Source organism: Diadema antillarum, unplaced genomic scaffold, assembly GCF_040938485.1.
Source record: "Diadema antillarum isolate AM-2024a unplaced genomic scaffold, OU_Dant_1.0 seq00000507_RagTag, whole genome shotgun sequence".
NCBI classification, from domain to species: domain Eukaryota; kingdom Metazoa; phylum Echinodermata; class Echinoidea; order Diadematoida; family Diadematidae; genus Diadema; species Diadema antillarum.
The window spans coordinates 1,407,365-1,424,311 of record NW_027271462.1 but is presented as its reverse complement, the minus strand read 5'-3'; the positions used below and the strand labels follow the sequence as shown (position 1 = coordinate 1,424,311).

Sequence of the window (16,947 nt, the reverse complement as noted above, 5' to 3'; positions counted from 1 at the left end):
ACACACACACAAGAAAATAGGCCTATGAAAAGAGAGAGGGGGCGGGGGGCGGGGAGAGGGAGATCATTATCTATTCGCACCTCGGGGCTAGTTTCATAGCTGCGGTCGTCGTATAGTACAGAGCCTTTCCGCATTGTACATTGTATTGAGGAAGAAGAAGAAGAAGAAGAAGAAGGAGAAGAAGAAGAAGAAGGAGAAGAAGGAGAAAAAGAAGAAGGAGAAGAAGGAGAAGAAGAAGAAGAAGAAGAATGAAGATAAAAGAAGAAGAGGATCTAGAGAAAAATCTCTTTTGTATTTATCATGTTCTTGAGAGTATGACTATCGGTATGATCTTTGGTATCGCATCCGGATTGCATGACAGTATCTGTACGATCGGTACCGCCATAATCTTTGATTGAATCCATTCACAAATCATGCCGCTTGATCCAGGTCAGTGGGTTTTGCCCTCCAATCCCGGCAAACTCTGGAAATTAACATCACGGATCACAATATTGGCTACCTATGCACTATCAAGATTTTGGATTCGTGAGTTCTATTTTATTCGTTTTGATCCGTATACCTGTAAAATATACTTACAGAAACTTATCCGCGAGTGACATTAATGTCAATAATGAGAGGTTGTGCTTTGACGTTAGTCCCATACATGCATATTAGTGTTTTTAATACTGTCACTGATAGTAGGGGCAAGCATGGTGTCGTGTCACCGGACACCATGGTATTACCGGACACGCACATTTTTGCGTACTAATGACATTCTGTACGCGCGAGACTTCGTAGATTAGCCTCACAGAACTTTGTGTGGACCGAAATCTCAAAAAACGCCACATAAAAATGTAAAAACACGAAAAAATTCACATTTTACTTCAAATTTATAGTTGAGTGACCCGCACCTCTTCACGAGAATCATAGATATAGACTAGGCCTAGTTAATATTTATGCATGTTTGAATCACATTTCACGACTGAAATTCTATGAAATCCCACTCACATACAGGAAAAATGCTGAAGAAGATTCCCATAGAACCAAAAAAGTTCACTGATCGATATCGGAAATTTGTAGCTATCGTCCTCAAACGCGAACGATGCGGAATAGTTGAGCGCTAAGGGTAGGGCCCCACAACTCATCACCCGCGCGTGCAGCTCCCATAGACAAAGCACGTAAACTAGAAGTAGAGTCTAACCAGTTGTCGATTTTCTCACAAGGTTTTATTGCGTGAACTGTTCGAAATGTTCAAGAAGACATTTTACCGTGAAATACGAAATTTGAGCCTCTTTTGCCGATGTTTTCTTTGTCATCCGCTCGGTGAGAATGTGTACGGTGATTTGTGGGATAAATTGTGATTCTGGTGCAAGGATTTATAAGGTGCGAAAGATGTCGATTATTTCATTGATTGCGAAAATCGTGTCCGGTAATACAATGCGATTTTGCACCGCGCAAAAAGACAACTTTTTGAGAGGGTTATGTTTGAAGCATATTTTCTAAAAACTGGAGTGAACAATTGACATTAGTTGGCTGAATTTGTAATTTCCAGGAGTCTGTGAATATTTCATAAGTGATGTTATTTTTAGCCGAAATTTCATCCTCTGAGTACGGAATTCAAAGCCACGAAAAAAAGCGTCCGGTAATTGGATGTACCACCCTATATACAGCACGGGCTGGCAGCAGACCTTGGCCGAAATACATTACTTAGCCGACCAGAGACAGAGAGATGCCGCACAGTGCACTAGTACTGGCCAGGGAGATAATATACCAAAATGCGCTAAAAGTCATTTTGGACAATTTCATTTTTTATTTTTTATTTGTGACATGCCCTTTTGATTCAGAGCAAATTGGGACCACTTTGATAAATAAGTTTTTTCAATATGTAAATGTAGACTTGTAAATTAGTCTAATTCAGTTTTTAAAATATCGATCTGTAATAAATTTAAAATTTATCTGTTTTCTGTTAGCTAGTCTATTATTACTTTACTTATTTACTTTACTTTAATCCATCGATGCTAGTAGGTCTGGGCCTGTTCATATATCGATTGGTGGTCATTTGAATCAATCTTTCAATTATGAGTGGTTCTATGGCAAGGTGTGTGTGTGGTCTGTTGAGAGAGAGGATTGTATTTCAAGACTAGTGTTAGTGTTAGTATCCTTCAGGGTCGAATACAGATGGTAATTTTTTCCAGTAGTTGTCTAGACTGTTTTTGAAGGAGTTCACAGATGGGGTATGGGGCACTGACTACCTCTTCTGGTAGCTTTGAAGAAGAATTTTCTGACATCAAGGTGAGCGAATGTCTTCTTTAGTTTCAGAGTGTGACCACATGTTCTGCTTCTGTCTTCATTGTTAAGATGTAGCAGGTCAGTGTCAGTGTTATATACACGTAAGCCATAGAGATACTTGTAAGCATATCACCTCTCCTTCTGCGATGGATAAGCGTTGGTAATTTGAGGCGTCTTAACTGGCTTTTGTAGGGTATGTCCTTCAAACGTGGTACCATCTTTGTGGCCCTACGCTGGACATTTAATTTTCAAGTCTCCTCTGTTCACCAATCCTGTACGGTGACCATGCTGCTTGACCATACTCTAAGACAAGCCTCACAAGTCCTCTATACAAAAGTTTGAAGGTGTCCTCATCAATGTTTATGAAAGCTCTTCGTATTACCCCTAGTAGTTTGTTGGACTTGGACACAGCCTAGGAGATGTGATCTTTGAAGGAGAGCTTAGAATCTACAAGCACTCCGAGGTCTCTTTCCACTTCAGATTCTTTCAGGGTTACTGTTTCATTGCCACTTTTCATGCAATATTCATGACTGAGGGTGACCTGCCTATCTTCAACACAGTGCACTTATCTGGATGGAATCTAAGCTGCCATTCCTCTGCCCATTTCTGCATCTTATTCAGATCAAGTTGCAATTTCTGGGAATCTAGCATAAAGTTTAGCGTCATCTGCAAAAAGCTTGATTCCAGACTCAGTAGTATTGGGAAGGTCATTAATATAGATCAGGAACAACAGCGGCCAGAGTAGGCTTCTCTGCGGAATTCCACTGTGTACTGATGACCATTGCTCCTGTAATAGTGTAACTAACGTTAGGCCTAACAGTAGCTGTATTACACAGCCCAGTCGCTGTATAAGGGTTTCGCACAGCATCTGGTTGGGCTATTGCTCCTGCATGATAATGGCCATATTTTATATTCCTCATCAGAAACAGGTGTTGTCAGAGGTCATCATAACTAACTAAGCAGTACTCGACTGTGTCTGTACAGTAGTACCAGTAGATGCGTCTGATGATTAGATGAGTCTAGAGACCTAACGTATATGAGAATGCTGTAGACATGAATAGAATTCATGAGACAATTTCAAGAACCAAATATAATTTACAATTTTCTTAATTTTAGAAATCAGTTCAAATTCCTACCATTTTTATTACCTGGGCCCTGTTTTATCAAAAAATGAAATTAACTTTAAGTCAAGATAATCTATGATTACCCTCTCAGATCAGAAGTCCATTAATCAATGATTAACTTCCAAATCGACTTCAAGTCCGTTTTATCAAGAGACCCAAAGTTGAAATCAACTTTAACTTCCTCCCAAATCAACTTTAAGTTTTCACAACCGCTCCAAATCCTTGATAACTTTATAGTTGATAAAATATCAACTTTAAGTAGTAGACATTCTAGGTAGACTCAGTTGTAAGGCAATTTTACAGAAGAGAGATGAGTGTCACACTTTCCTAGTTTAGCTCGGGTCTTGTCACAAATTTTTGTCTGTTAACTGCTCACTTTCTCCTACATTTAGTTACGTTTCTTTCATCTAGTTATAGTCTTTTCCTTGCATGAAATTCACGATCGGCACGCATTGCTTACGCGACTTCTGCACACAAACACTCTAGACAGCAGTCTCAATCCCACCCTGCATGCCCGGCGCCTCGGCCTGCCCATCCACCCATCAAGCCATCGCCAGCAAGGGCAAGTAACCAAGCGCTGGAACCGCGTCTGTGTGCAATGCATATCTTGCCAAAGAATGGATGCCCAAAAAACAGAGATTTCTGACATGCATAGGCCTACCTAGAGCTAGTTCGTCCATACTTCGTCAATAGATACTTATTAATAGTTAAGTAGGCCTACATTGTATGTATACAGAATGTAAAGAGTTTAATTCTATAGCACCGAGTATGACAGTAAGATCTATCTAACCAGTTTAGGCAGGGTCGTTCAAGTACTAACCGTAACACTGCAGACTAGAGCGTTTAAGGTCTAGAATTTTGACATGTAGACTCGTGATCTATTCTTTACAAAGCTGATCTGCGCCGCAAAGGTACAAGCTAGTCACCACATTCTCACAAGTTTCCATAATCCTACATGTAACACACAAGACTTGAAACAATGCATACCTTGGACAGTCCCACTGCAGAAATTCTCTGTGTTGGTTATTTATCCATGTCAATAAATAGTGACGTTATCTAAGATCCTACGTTACGTAGTGTGCAGGATTTTCATAGTACGCGCGTATGCAGATTTTCGTTGAGCTCAAGATGTGCTAGATCTGTCGAGCTACTTTCGTCAATACAATGCAAAACAGCGTATTTTGCAGTTCTGTTGCAAACATACTTCTAATTCAGCGGCTGTAGCGCTAATCATACTGCGGCGCACTAGCAGACTACACTTCCGTGGTCGTGGCAAACGATCATGTCCATTTGTGTTTTTGTTGTTTGTTTTGCTTTATGTATTGTGTATTGTTTGTAAGCAGACAGTACTGGAAACCAGCCTCATCCTGTGTTTTTTTGTTTTTACTAAATCAATAATTAAGTCATGATGATCAGCTGTAACTATAATCGACTATCAATTCTCTTCGTAAAACGGAAACTTAAAGTTGATTTAAAGTTATCTAGATGACTTTAAGTTGATCAAAGTTATAGTTGATTTCACAATTGACGCTAACTTTATCTTGATAAAACGGGGCCCTGGTAATTTAGCATTTCATTTGAATTTGGATTTGACAGTTAAAGATTCTTCATTTTGCTCCATTATTTTTAGCCTTTATTGATCTTTTGCTTGGGCTACAAAGATATTTATAGAGATCAAAGGTTTATTTTTGCCACTTAATTCATGTTTTTTAATTGTGTTAGATTTGTCTTTTGTTCTTATTGTTACACGAACCTGCTTTAGGCATGAATGAAAACTTGTTCATTTTTGCAATTTTTACTTTAAATTGTGCCTCGGAAGAGAAAAACAATGGTGTTCACTCATGCATTAAATTCCTCTTTTTTGACTTACCTTTTTATTGATTCTACTCCCTGGCATGGAAATAACAACACATGAATTTGGGGGAAATGTTAAAATCATCTAAATCAATGCAGAAATGCTGTTGTTATCATCAAAGTTCTGAGCAAAACAAAAATTAATTGATGATATTAGCCCTCACAAAAAACAACAAACAAATTAGTAATGATAATAGACCCCTTAGAATAGTAATGATAAAGCTCCATGAAAGTTTAAAAGTTTCAGTACAGAATGACATTTATTGTAGCACTTGTCTGATTCAATGCCTATGGGTCAATAACAAGTCTGAATAAAAAAAGCAGTGCCATTATAATCGAATGTGTCTCTCTTCTCCTGTGTCAGTGAAAGATGGTTTATTGTATATTACACAGATAAGCTTAGTCTTTTGTATAATGCTTCTTTATCATCACTTGTAAAGATCTATGTGTATGTCTTCTTCATCTTCATTTTCCTTCTGCCACCAGGGTATGCAAACAGATGCCAGCTCCACAACGCAGAGGTTTTACAACATGAGGTTGATAAATCTCGCAGGGAGCACAAACCTCTTGTCACTGTCTCAAACCATACATCTTGCCTTGATGATGCTGTTTTATGTGGTAAGATCAGAAACTACATGTACATCGTACGTCATCGAAATCAAACAACTAAAAACTGTGCGCGTGTAACTTGCATGATTGGATCACATTTTCATTCTTTGATCATGTAGATTCAGATGTAGCAGTTTGTGTGCTCTAAAAAATAAAAGATAAATTAAAATGATAAATAAAAAGAAATGCTGCAGAACCAGTAGTCTCTACAATGTAGTTGCAACAACCTGCCACGACCTGCCAGATAATTCCAATCAAAGTGCGCACAGTACCTGTGTACAGTTATTATGCCAGTTAATATCCATGGCAACAGATACAAAAAGGCTACAACACCCAGATGCAAAACAGCACTGAAAATTTGTGTGCATGTACAGTATGGGGTACTTGATGAAGCGAGCATCATTGCAAGCAAAGTGCCACCCTTCTGTGTAGTCCCACAGTCTATCAGAGTATTACTAGTACTTCATCTCTTGCTGCTGTCATTTTGTCTACGTACTGTAAAAGTGGTTTCTTTCACGTACAGATACTTTCGCGGTTTCCATTGCTAACTTTTTCGCGTGTGTTTAAATTCGCGGTCTGCAAAATCTGTGCATTCACAGTAGGCAAAAAATTTTTATTTTGCACATGAAAACCCAAACTATAATCAAATTATTCTTTTATTTATTAAATAGAAATTAAAATTAAATGCAGGCTTACCTAAAAATCCTGTCTCTCGAGTACTTTATAACATGCTTGTACCTACATTGCGTAGTATCACTGTGTGTATGTTGACCATCGATACACTCAATGCACTGAATCTTTGTGTGTGTATGTGCGCGATGGCGTTGTGACAAGTGGCGAGTTCAAAACATTTTTGCGTGATGTTAAATTCGCGGTTCAACCTCAAAGCGCGAAAAGCACGAAAATAAAACCACCGCGAAAGAAACCACTTTTACAGTACTCTTACCACAGCTTGTTTTGTTGGTGAACACTGAACCACTGATTATACTTCTAATGTTGGTGATGATTAACTACTGGTATGATCATTGTATTACCACAATTCTAAGTTTATCAGTCAATCACTAGTACTTCTACTACAATTACTTTCTATTTCTGCCACTGTAACCATCACTATTATCATCTTTAATTCTAAATATCATGCCCACTTGTACCTTTGCCATGTAATGCTAATCATACCACTGCTTCTAGTGTTTCTTCAACTTCTACTGTCATTTACTACATTGTAGTACTTCTACTTTAACTACTAGTAGTACCATTATTATCGCTGTCTGCTGTTACCATCACTACTAATGCAACTATAGATAATGATGGTAATGCCGTTATGTATGCTCTCACTCTTTGGCTAAATTTCTCTCTCCAACTAATACTCAGTATTACAGTGTGCTGGTATGAAATTATGACTGACTGCATTTTGAGTGACAATGATTATTTACATGCATTTGTAGAATTGTTGGACAGAAAAGTATACATGTCCTGATTATGCCAGCGCATGCCAAGTTTGCAGTACTTACTTGTTGTTGTCTTTCTAATTGTTTGTGCATTATATTTGTTTTCCCCATGTAGCAACCCTGAAAGTTCGCAGCTTTTTCCACCTGAAGCATGTAAGATGGTGAGTGCTGGAACTGAATTTTATGTGTAGGCACTACACTCTGTTGACCATGATGGAGCCAATATGACACTGAACCTGGCAAGTCCAAATAATCAGCACTTTTTAAACTTTTTTAATGATTTGCAAAAAAAAATGTACCGTAGCACATCAGATGATCAACAGGCAGCTATCCATCTTTTGCTTTGTTTTCATTTGCTGAAATGTTTATTGTTTCTACGTAGCAGATTTGCAAACCATAAATGACTGTTACTCACTAGTTCATACTAAAAAAATAATAATAATAAAAAACACCTCTGAAAACAATAAATTTAAAAAAAAAATCCTGCAGAATATCACCCATCACACAGAAAGAGCTTCGGATATTACATGTTTACAATTTGTCTTGCCATGTTTCTCCTATTATAAATATACATGAAGTAATTTCCATCTCTTTTGTGTTATATGGTTGATTGTGTGCTGGGGGAGGGGGCAATGTCACAGCTTTCTTTTAATGAGGTTGTGAGCATTCCCTCTTAGATGCTACAAATCACCTGTTGTTATAGACATCACAGTCTTTTTCCAAACTTTAACCTGTTGAAGACTACATGTAGTCCAGAGTATACTCCGGCAGGTGTCTATGGGTACCTGTTACAACAAAATCAACCCATCCTCAATGAGTTTTATAAAATATACTAATAGTGAATGCTTACAAGTGTGATGGTACAGGATTTCGCACGAGGAGAAAGATAGAGGCATTCTATTCAACGAGGCGAAGCCAAGTTGAATAGTACGGCTCATCTCTCACCAAGTGTGAAATCCTTTCATTGCAGGAGTAAAGACCATGCACTATTTGTTTTATACAACACGGTCTTGAACGTCAACAGATATATGGTCCACACAGATTCTTGAATTTAGCACAGAAATGAAAACCATTATGAATAGTAATGAAAAAAATGTTTTTGATATACATTGTACACTCTTCAGGACCCCAGGAGCAAGTGAGATTGCATTCACTACCAAGCGATACGTTTATTACTTCTCTTTGGGCCAAGTGGTTCCAGTTCTAAGAGGTTGGTCTTTAGATTTCGTATTGCATGTCAAATTATTTACACACATGAAGTTCTTGCTTTTAATGACATTGTGCATACAATAAAGAATAAAGACACGACCAAGCTTTGGTTGAAAATGAAATACAATGTTAATGTACCACTTTATATTGCTTTAAAAGTTTTGACATATAATATGAAAATCCTCTGTATTTTCAATGGGACATTTTCTGATCAAATAGAAGATATGGAAATTAGACATGTAATGCTGCAGTTGAGAATATATTAGGGCCTCGTAGTTAAGAGGTAAAAGTTTGATCACCATTACTGGAATACTATTTTCTCATCTATTCAAAGGATCTAGAAAGTTGTCGGTGATAGACTGTAAATTTGGGAGATGAATTAGAATGGAGCATGTACGAATGTATCTCAATGACAAAAAAAAATATGTTCAGATTGCAATTTATTAATAGATTGCCCTACATCAATGCAAATACATACATGTAAGCATCAATTTAATCAGAGTTTTCATAGTTAGAAGCCATGTTAGAATAAAATGATGTATCATACATACTTATGCTGGATTCAAGGCAACAATCTCGTGATTAACAGTAGTCAGGACGTTGTTGGTTCGAATCCCACCCATGTACATTACATGTATAATCATGATATCTTATCATGGCTATTAGTACTACAAATTTTTTGCGGAGTAATTGGGAGATTCTTGGTTCGAATCCAACCCGAGTATGAATGGCCATGATATTATATTATCATGGCTACTACTAAAACACTGATTAATTGATGGTTATTTAAATGTCAATGTAGGGCACTCTGCCAACCAGTTGCAATGAAAGGACTCAACACAAGAATCAATTGATTTTGATAAAAACACAGTACCCGCTGTGTGCTATAAGGATAAGAACCAGCACCGACTGTCAGGCAGAAGTTCAGTAGTCCAGTGGATACGACGCCTGTTAGGTAATCAGGAGGTTGTTGGTTTGAATCCAGCCTAAGTATGGATAGTGTCCATGATACATTAAGTCATGGCTACTACACTGATCATTTGGTGTTTGTTAATACATTGGTGAAGGGCAATCTGTCAATCAATTTGTAATAAGCACAACTCTGCACAAGAACTAATTTGAATATATTGTAACTACTGGCGTTATGAGTACATAAAGTGTCTTTTTCAAATCAGTTGAGTTGTGCAAGAGAATGTGAAAATATGAACTTCTGCTTGTACTTTATATTCAGGTGATGGTGTGTATCAGCAAGGTATGGACTTTTGCTTAGAAAAGCTCAATGAAAGAGGATGGACGCACATCTACTCAGAAGGTAAGACACTATGTACAGGATGTGACCGAAGTTATGACTGGAAATGATAGTTTGTCCTATTAGATATCAATCAAGTTTTTGTTTACCAGGGTATAAAAATTATAGTGACTCCCACTGCAGTAGAGACCAAGTCTTGCTTCCATTATTGCTCAGAGATAATGTGGTGTTTGTATAGTCAAAGTTCTGATGACATCATCAAGCCATGGCTCAACTGGCTGAGGTACAAAAACTGTGTACTCACATGCACAGCAAACACATTTGAAGCATTATATCTCACATCACATTATTGCATGCAATTTTATCAGGCTGGCTAGGCAGGCGGGTATGCAGTATGCATACCACCCGCAACAGCTAGCTAGAGGAGTGCTTAGTACACTGGTACTTTGCTTTTGCCTCACAGGAGGCATTTTTTTTTTTAATGTCACGGTATCTCATCTAAAGCCCAATATTGTATATACAGGGTGGCCCAGAAAGAACGGAACACCTAAGATCTATAATTTAAAGGACAAGTTCACCTTCATAGACATGTGGGTTGAGTGAATGCAGCAATATTAGTAGAACACATCAGCGAAAGTTTTGGGAAAATCCGACAATCCGTTCAAAAGTTATGAATTTTTGAAATTCTGCTCAGTCATGGCTGGATGAAAAGACTACTGTAGCTTGTGATGTCACATGTGTAATAAAGGAAATTCAACGTATTTCCATTTTTCTTGCATAAAAAGAGCACTCGACTTCTCTCTTTCAAGTCGAAGGAATGTGCACTTTATTTAAAAAGTAAAGTTTTGTGAAATTCTCTTTTTATTTTCCTTATATCGTTGTACGCATGTGACATCATACACTGTAGTAGTCTTCTCATCCAGCAGTGATTTGGCAGATACTTTAAAAATTCATAACTTTTGAATAGATTGTCCGATTTTCCTCAAACTTTCACTGACGTGTTCTACTAATATGTATTTCTGCATTCTCTCAATCCTTATGTATATGAAGGTGGACTTGTCCTTTAAGCAATGTTGTTGCAAATATGTCATTATTTTGCATACTATTGGAAAGGCTGTTCTTTTTCCAATAGAATGACACCAAATTCTTTAATTCTGGTTATTAATGCGTTATGATTTTAGGAACATTTTTGTCAACCAGTGCAATTTTCAAAATGTGATCATTTTGCACTCTCAGAGATACCAAAACCAGCGAGAATTTGGCTTGCCATAGAACCAGTAGCGTTCACGATGTGTGGAATGTGGGGCGGAAGGTATTGTAATTGTCCGTTATCATTACATGCATTTTGAATAATGTGAATGTCATTGTGAATATCATTTTGAATGCTACTGGTTCTATGACAAGCCGAATGATCATATTTTGAAAATTGCAAGGGTTGACAAAAATGGTCCTAAAATCATAACACATTAACCAAAATTAAAGAATTTGGTGTCATTCTATTGGAAAAAGAATGGCCTTTCCAACAGTGTGCAAAATAGTGACATATTTGCAACAATATTGCTGAAATTAAGGATCTTAGGTGTTGCATTATTTCTTGGCCACCCTGCATATTGTAGTAATAGGGTGACACACATAAGTATGCATACCCTCCTCATCGTGCAATGCTGCTCTCTCTCGGTAGCTGTAGGTCCATTCAATCTAAAATTACACTTTTGCTTCTATGATGTCAACCTACATGATGTGAAAATTTGCTGATTTTTTTGTAACTTTTCATGGATTTACAGCTGTTTTATTTGGACTCTATCTTTGAGGTTGTCCTTGAAGGATTGGAATTTTTAGTGTCAATCTGCTGGATCGACAAAATGGCAAGAAACAAGGGGAAAATGCATCTGTTTCAGAAAGAAAAAGGGTAATTGAACTACACTTGTATGACAGGCAGGTAAAATCATTAGATAAGTTGCACAGATACTGAACAGAAAAGACAAAAAAGTAAAAGATTTGTTACAGCCATCTGGGCTATTATAAAAGAAAGAATAACGTCATCTCTCAGACAGGAAGTGGAAGGTCAAGAAGAGCAAATTGACTGTCCAACCAAAAAGATTTATTACTGCTTTTGTTAAGAACAATGTTATTAAAAATCAGGGGGAAAGCAGCTCATATTTTATCTTAGGCATGAATACAATTCTGTATTGTCTGATCTTTGCAGTAAGAAAAAAACGATGAAGTTTTGTTAAAAAAATATGGAAGTTGTTAACACTTTCATCAGGTTAATGCCATGAGGTATGCATACTTTGGATGTTAGCATCTACTTTGAATAGTGTCCAGTGTATTTCCAGATTATTTCTTTTGTCCATTCCAGGTAAAGTCAACATGACCAAAGACTTCTTGCGATTTAAATGGGGTGAGTAATTCATGTAAGGTCATACAGGGAAAGAATTGACTTGATTTCTCCATACTCCTCCATGTGATAGTGGCAGAGTTATTTTCAGTATGTTTAACCAGTTATATAGGAGGTGACTTTTTGTAAGGTGAATTTGAGGCACACTGCCCTTTATGCTGTAGGCATTTAGGGCAGCATCAGGTGTTGTGGAATCCCGCAGGTGTGTTTTAGGTCTCTCAGCTCTCTCTCTCCACTATCCTTCTCCCTATGTGACCTTGCATCACAAAACCAACAGAAACACGCTATACATGGATTTTTTACATCACCTGAGCCGAAGGCTCAAGTGAGCTATTGCGATCGCTCTTTGTCTGGCCCGCGTCGCACGTCATTCATCGTGCATAATTCTTTACAGTTTCATCTTCTTCTAGAAAGCCTCTCGATGGATTTTCACCAAACTTGGCAGGTAGCATCCCTAGGGGGTTAGGATGTCAACTTGTTCAAATGGGCACCTTGCCCCTCCTGGGGGAAGGGTGCCCAGGGGAGCCCAAACTGCCCGCAGTTAAAGAATCTTTAAAAATCTTCGTCTCTAAAACCAGAAGTGATAGAGCTTATTTATTACTATGAGTTAGTATACTGATGATTAGTTTCAAGTTTGTTCATGGAAGATCCAGGGGTGTCCCCCTTGGGGCCCAGGGGAGGGGGGATGGGGAGGCCCAAGTGGGGGCATAAATTGTACATTTTCATCTTCTTCTTGAAAACCCCATGATGGATTTTCATCAAACTTGGCAGGTAGCATCCCTAGGAGGTTGGGATCTTAATTTATTCAAATGGGCAACAACAATAAAGGGATTATCAGATTAAACTGAAATTCTGTATGCTCTGTCAACACATTCTGTCCATGACTAATACCAACTTTCAGAGCAGTAGCATTATCCTCCAAAAGCTTAAAGTTGAAAGTAAAGAGTGTGTAAAGGATTTTAAGAAATAAAATGAGGCCTCTTGAAAGACATACATGTACCTACTCACACTATTCTACAAAAAAAAAAAAAATCTAGAAAACTGCTTAAAACACAATTTTCTCATTTGTTTCACGATTCAATACTTCAAAATAGTGTAGAAGAAGAATTGCTCCTTTATAAAATATAAAAAAAAACCCCTCAGTAATGGCAAGGTTGACCTGTTTCACCTTTTTTGAGCCTCATGCTGAAGCAGAGCACGTGACTTTTAGTTGGTTTTGTTATGCACGCTCGCATAATTATGTTCTTTGGTCACTTCCTCTTCCTCATCCCTTCTGGAGTCCGGTAGAGTGCTGTCTTGGTCATGTTGTCCTGTTCTTTCCTTAGCACATGACCAATCCATCTAGTGCCTTCTTTGGATGATTGTGTCTATGCATTCCCCAATTCTCGTTATCACCAATGAGTTGGTACCGCGCGGCAAGCATCACTTCAAGGCCGTGTCACACCTTTCCGGGCAAGCTACGCGGGCTTGTGGAGAGGAGGTAGTTTCCAGCACATAGAAGATTTTCCGCGGGTGAACAAGAATGTTTGCAATTTTCGCATTTGTTTCTTGCCTACTAGACGCGTGCTACTTAGCTTCTACTTGCGTGCATTCCGTGTGACCTGTGTGAGAGCCAATTCCTGTGAGGTGCTGCCGGGAAGGGTCTCCTACTGGTGTTCTGCTTGTACCTCTGCAAGCGAACCCCGCGAGTGACTCGGAACAAGTTTTGATTATGCTCAAGGCTTTGTTATACCGTATTTGGGGAAGTTTTGCGGCTTGACTTGCGGGGAAACAAATTTGCTACCTGGAGCTCTCCGCAGTTGGTCCGCACCTGATAGTACCTAGCGCGTATCTCGTCTGTAGTTGCCCGGAGGTGCTCACGCAAGTCCGATTTAACCGCACCCAAGTTTTGAGCATGACCAAAACTTTTTCCGAGTGAGTCACGGGGATGCCCAGAGAGGCCCACGCAGAACGCCAGTAGGAGGCCCTTAGAGGCAGCACTTCGTAGGCAACTCCCTCGCAGGTACTTCATACTCCCCGTATGCAGCCAAGATAATGACATTCCATGGGACTTTAGTCATTCCTTCAGAGGAATTCCTTCATTGAGTTGTCAGCCCCCATGCGACTGGTACAAAGGTCACACCGTATACCCGCAAGTAGAATTTAAGTAGAACGCGTCCAGCAAGTAAGACACATGCACTGGCTCGCCGAAATCCTTGTTCGCCCTCAGAAATTCCCGGTATGCTGGAAAATCCCTACACACAACAAAATACATAGCTTGCCCGGATAGGTGTGACAGGGCCTAAACATGGTTGCAGGTAAAAAGATTTGCGTTCACACCTCCGGGTGACTACGGGTGAAATACGTGCTAGGTACTGTCATGTGCGGCTCATTCCGGGGATCTCCGGGTAGTAAAAATTGTTCTTTGCAAGTCGCATGCAAGGCTTGCCCGGAAAGGTGTGACATGGCCTTTAGATACATTATGGGGTAGCTAAAGGGGACCAACTGGCTGCATATGCACTCGATCAAGTCACATTCCATCTTTATCCAGGATTATTTTTTTCTTGAAGATATATTCACTTTCTATCATCATCCCCGATCATGTGACCAGCACACTGAAGCCTCGCAGTAGCGAACCATGACTCTAGTACCCACAAATCATTGAAATCTAGAAGTTTTAATTTTTTTTTAAAAATCTTGATACTATTAACCAAAGAAAAAAGCAGCAATGAAAGAAAAGCAGACAAAAATTACATTGAATGGCATAGCAACTAAGACACGCAAGACACCTGGAAGTGGCAATGCTCCCAAGGAATCCCACAGTGCATCTGTGACGGGATTCTGCAGCGTGTGCAGAAGTTTGTGCTGAAAGCATTCCTAGTCCATTTCGTGATCATTTATATGATGGGGTCTTGTAGGTCATATGAAAATACTTAGTATTGTAATGTGTTTTTTACTGGTATTTCATCAAAATCTTGAAGAAGGGTAGAGTGCAAAAGGACTGTGAATTACACATGTCTGACTATTCGTGTTTGCTCTTCTCTCTCCCTCTCTTGATATCAGGGGTGGGCCGACTCCTCAGCGAGTGTCTTGTGGTGCCCACAGTTGTCCCCATGTGGCATGTAGGGATGGAGCATGTCCTGCCAAACTACCCACCATACATTCCCCAACGGAACAAGAAAGTAACCGTCCTGGTAGGTCAACCACTCGACTTCAGGGAGCTGGTAGATCAAATGAAGGAGGATCTGACGTCTCCTGTAAGTGATGGAAGCTGTAATGGGCGTGGTTCCAATAATTCGTCATGGAAGATAATGTCAAACTTTCTTTGTGTACATTGCGTGTATTTGGTTGCAAATGTAATATGGAAATCTTCCTCACTTCACCACTTTTTTTCCTTCTTTGTTTTGTAATACAAGTATATGGCCAGTCATCACAACTGCCATTATTTGTAGGTCTCTTTAAAACATGTAATCGCACACAAATGTGACTGCGCATTCACAAATGATAAATCAACTTTTACAAACCTATGACAAGCAATATCAGAAGAACTGAAAAATTTGTATGTAAAACTTTCTCAAACTTGGAACAAAATGTTCTTTTTTTTTTTTTTACCAAAACCACAGAAATATTAAAATTTTCCACCAAGATCACCTTATTTGGCATCTTCTTAGCCTTGAGGTCTGGGAGTTGATCAGGGTAAATGGTGAGGGGTCATATTTATGCATATTATGTGAAGAGCCATTTGGGTCTTCTTTGAAGGAGGCCAGTCACATTAGTTCACTGCAGCTCAGTACCAGAGACTAGTGACTAGAAATCACCAAGATATGGAAATATTTTGTTTTTAAAGATAAGCCTGCACAAAATGCAACAAAGTGATCGCTTCACTATGCATCTATTTTCTCCAGTAGCACAACATAAATGTACATGCTGTGCCAGGAAAAGATAACATTGAATTTCATTGCTTCATAGTGGGATGCCCTATTTGAACTGGTTACGTGTGTGACATGAGCATGTTTGTCCACAGAATAATCAAAATACACTCATCCTTCAATCGTACATATAATTTCAAAGCACATTTGCCAAGGATCTTCATTCTTAAGCAGAGTTGCTGTGAAAAAAAAGAAGATGTTTACATAAGTAGCACAATGGAGCTGATGAATAAATCTCACCTTCTGTCAGATTTAGTGTGGAATGTTGGTCATTTGTCTCTTCTTCCAGCAAATTCCTACTGATGAAATCAAGTCGTTGTTGGTTTGTTCTTTCATGTACAGATTGAGATGAGGAAGAAACTGACAGACCTAATCCAAGAGGAGATGAAAGCACTGAGAGCCAAAGCCGAGGCTCTTCATTCTAGCCGCAAGAGGTGACATCTAAAGGAGGAGCCAGAGCAAGGCAGTGTGGGATCGTGGAATACTGCCCTCTGTGTTGGATTTCTACCATTTGCAATTTGCTAGCAATGTTGACTTAAATCATCCAAACTGCAATGATTTGTAAGAAAGATTATATGAAGAGTTTGTTTGCAAAAACCGATAAGTCCATATTTGCCAAATGGAGATATTTGCGATTAAAGGTCAAAAAAAATAAAGAGAATAATAAGAAAATTTTTGCTTCTTTTGACCATAACTTCAAAAAAATACCTTTGTATGTAGTGACCAATATATCATTTAAAAGGTATATTTTGTACATTATGACAGAGATTGTACTTCAAAATCTTCAAAAATGGACAAACCCTTCAATATGCTGCACAACAGAGCAGAAGATATTTCTCAGGTTTCATTTTCCTTCTCACTCATGTTTGCATAAATTCAG

At 38.7% G+C, this 16,947-nt stretch overlaps 1 protein-coding gene across 1 annotated transcript; it reads left to right on the top strand.

Annotated features, from left to right (window-relative positions):
* Nucleotides 1-413: 413 nt before the first annotated feature.
* Nucleotides 414-16,550, top strand: LOC139733964 (tafazzin-like). The gene is made up of 8 exons (XM_071644776.1): nt 414-525; nt 5,733-5,864; nt 7,419-7,464; nt 8,428-8,513; nt 9,744-9,824; nt 12,121-12,162; nt 15,202-15,395; nt 16,410-16,550. Exons 1-8 carry the CDS (start codon nt 414-416, stop codon nt 16,503-16,505), a joined length of 789 nt encoding a protein of 262 aa, XP_071500877.1. The 3' UTR covers nt 16,506-16,550.
* The last annotated feature ends 397 nt before the right edge of the window (nt 16,551-16,947 follow it).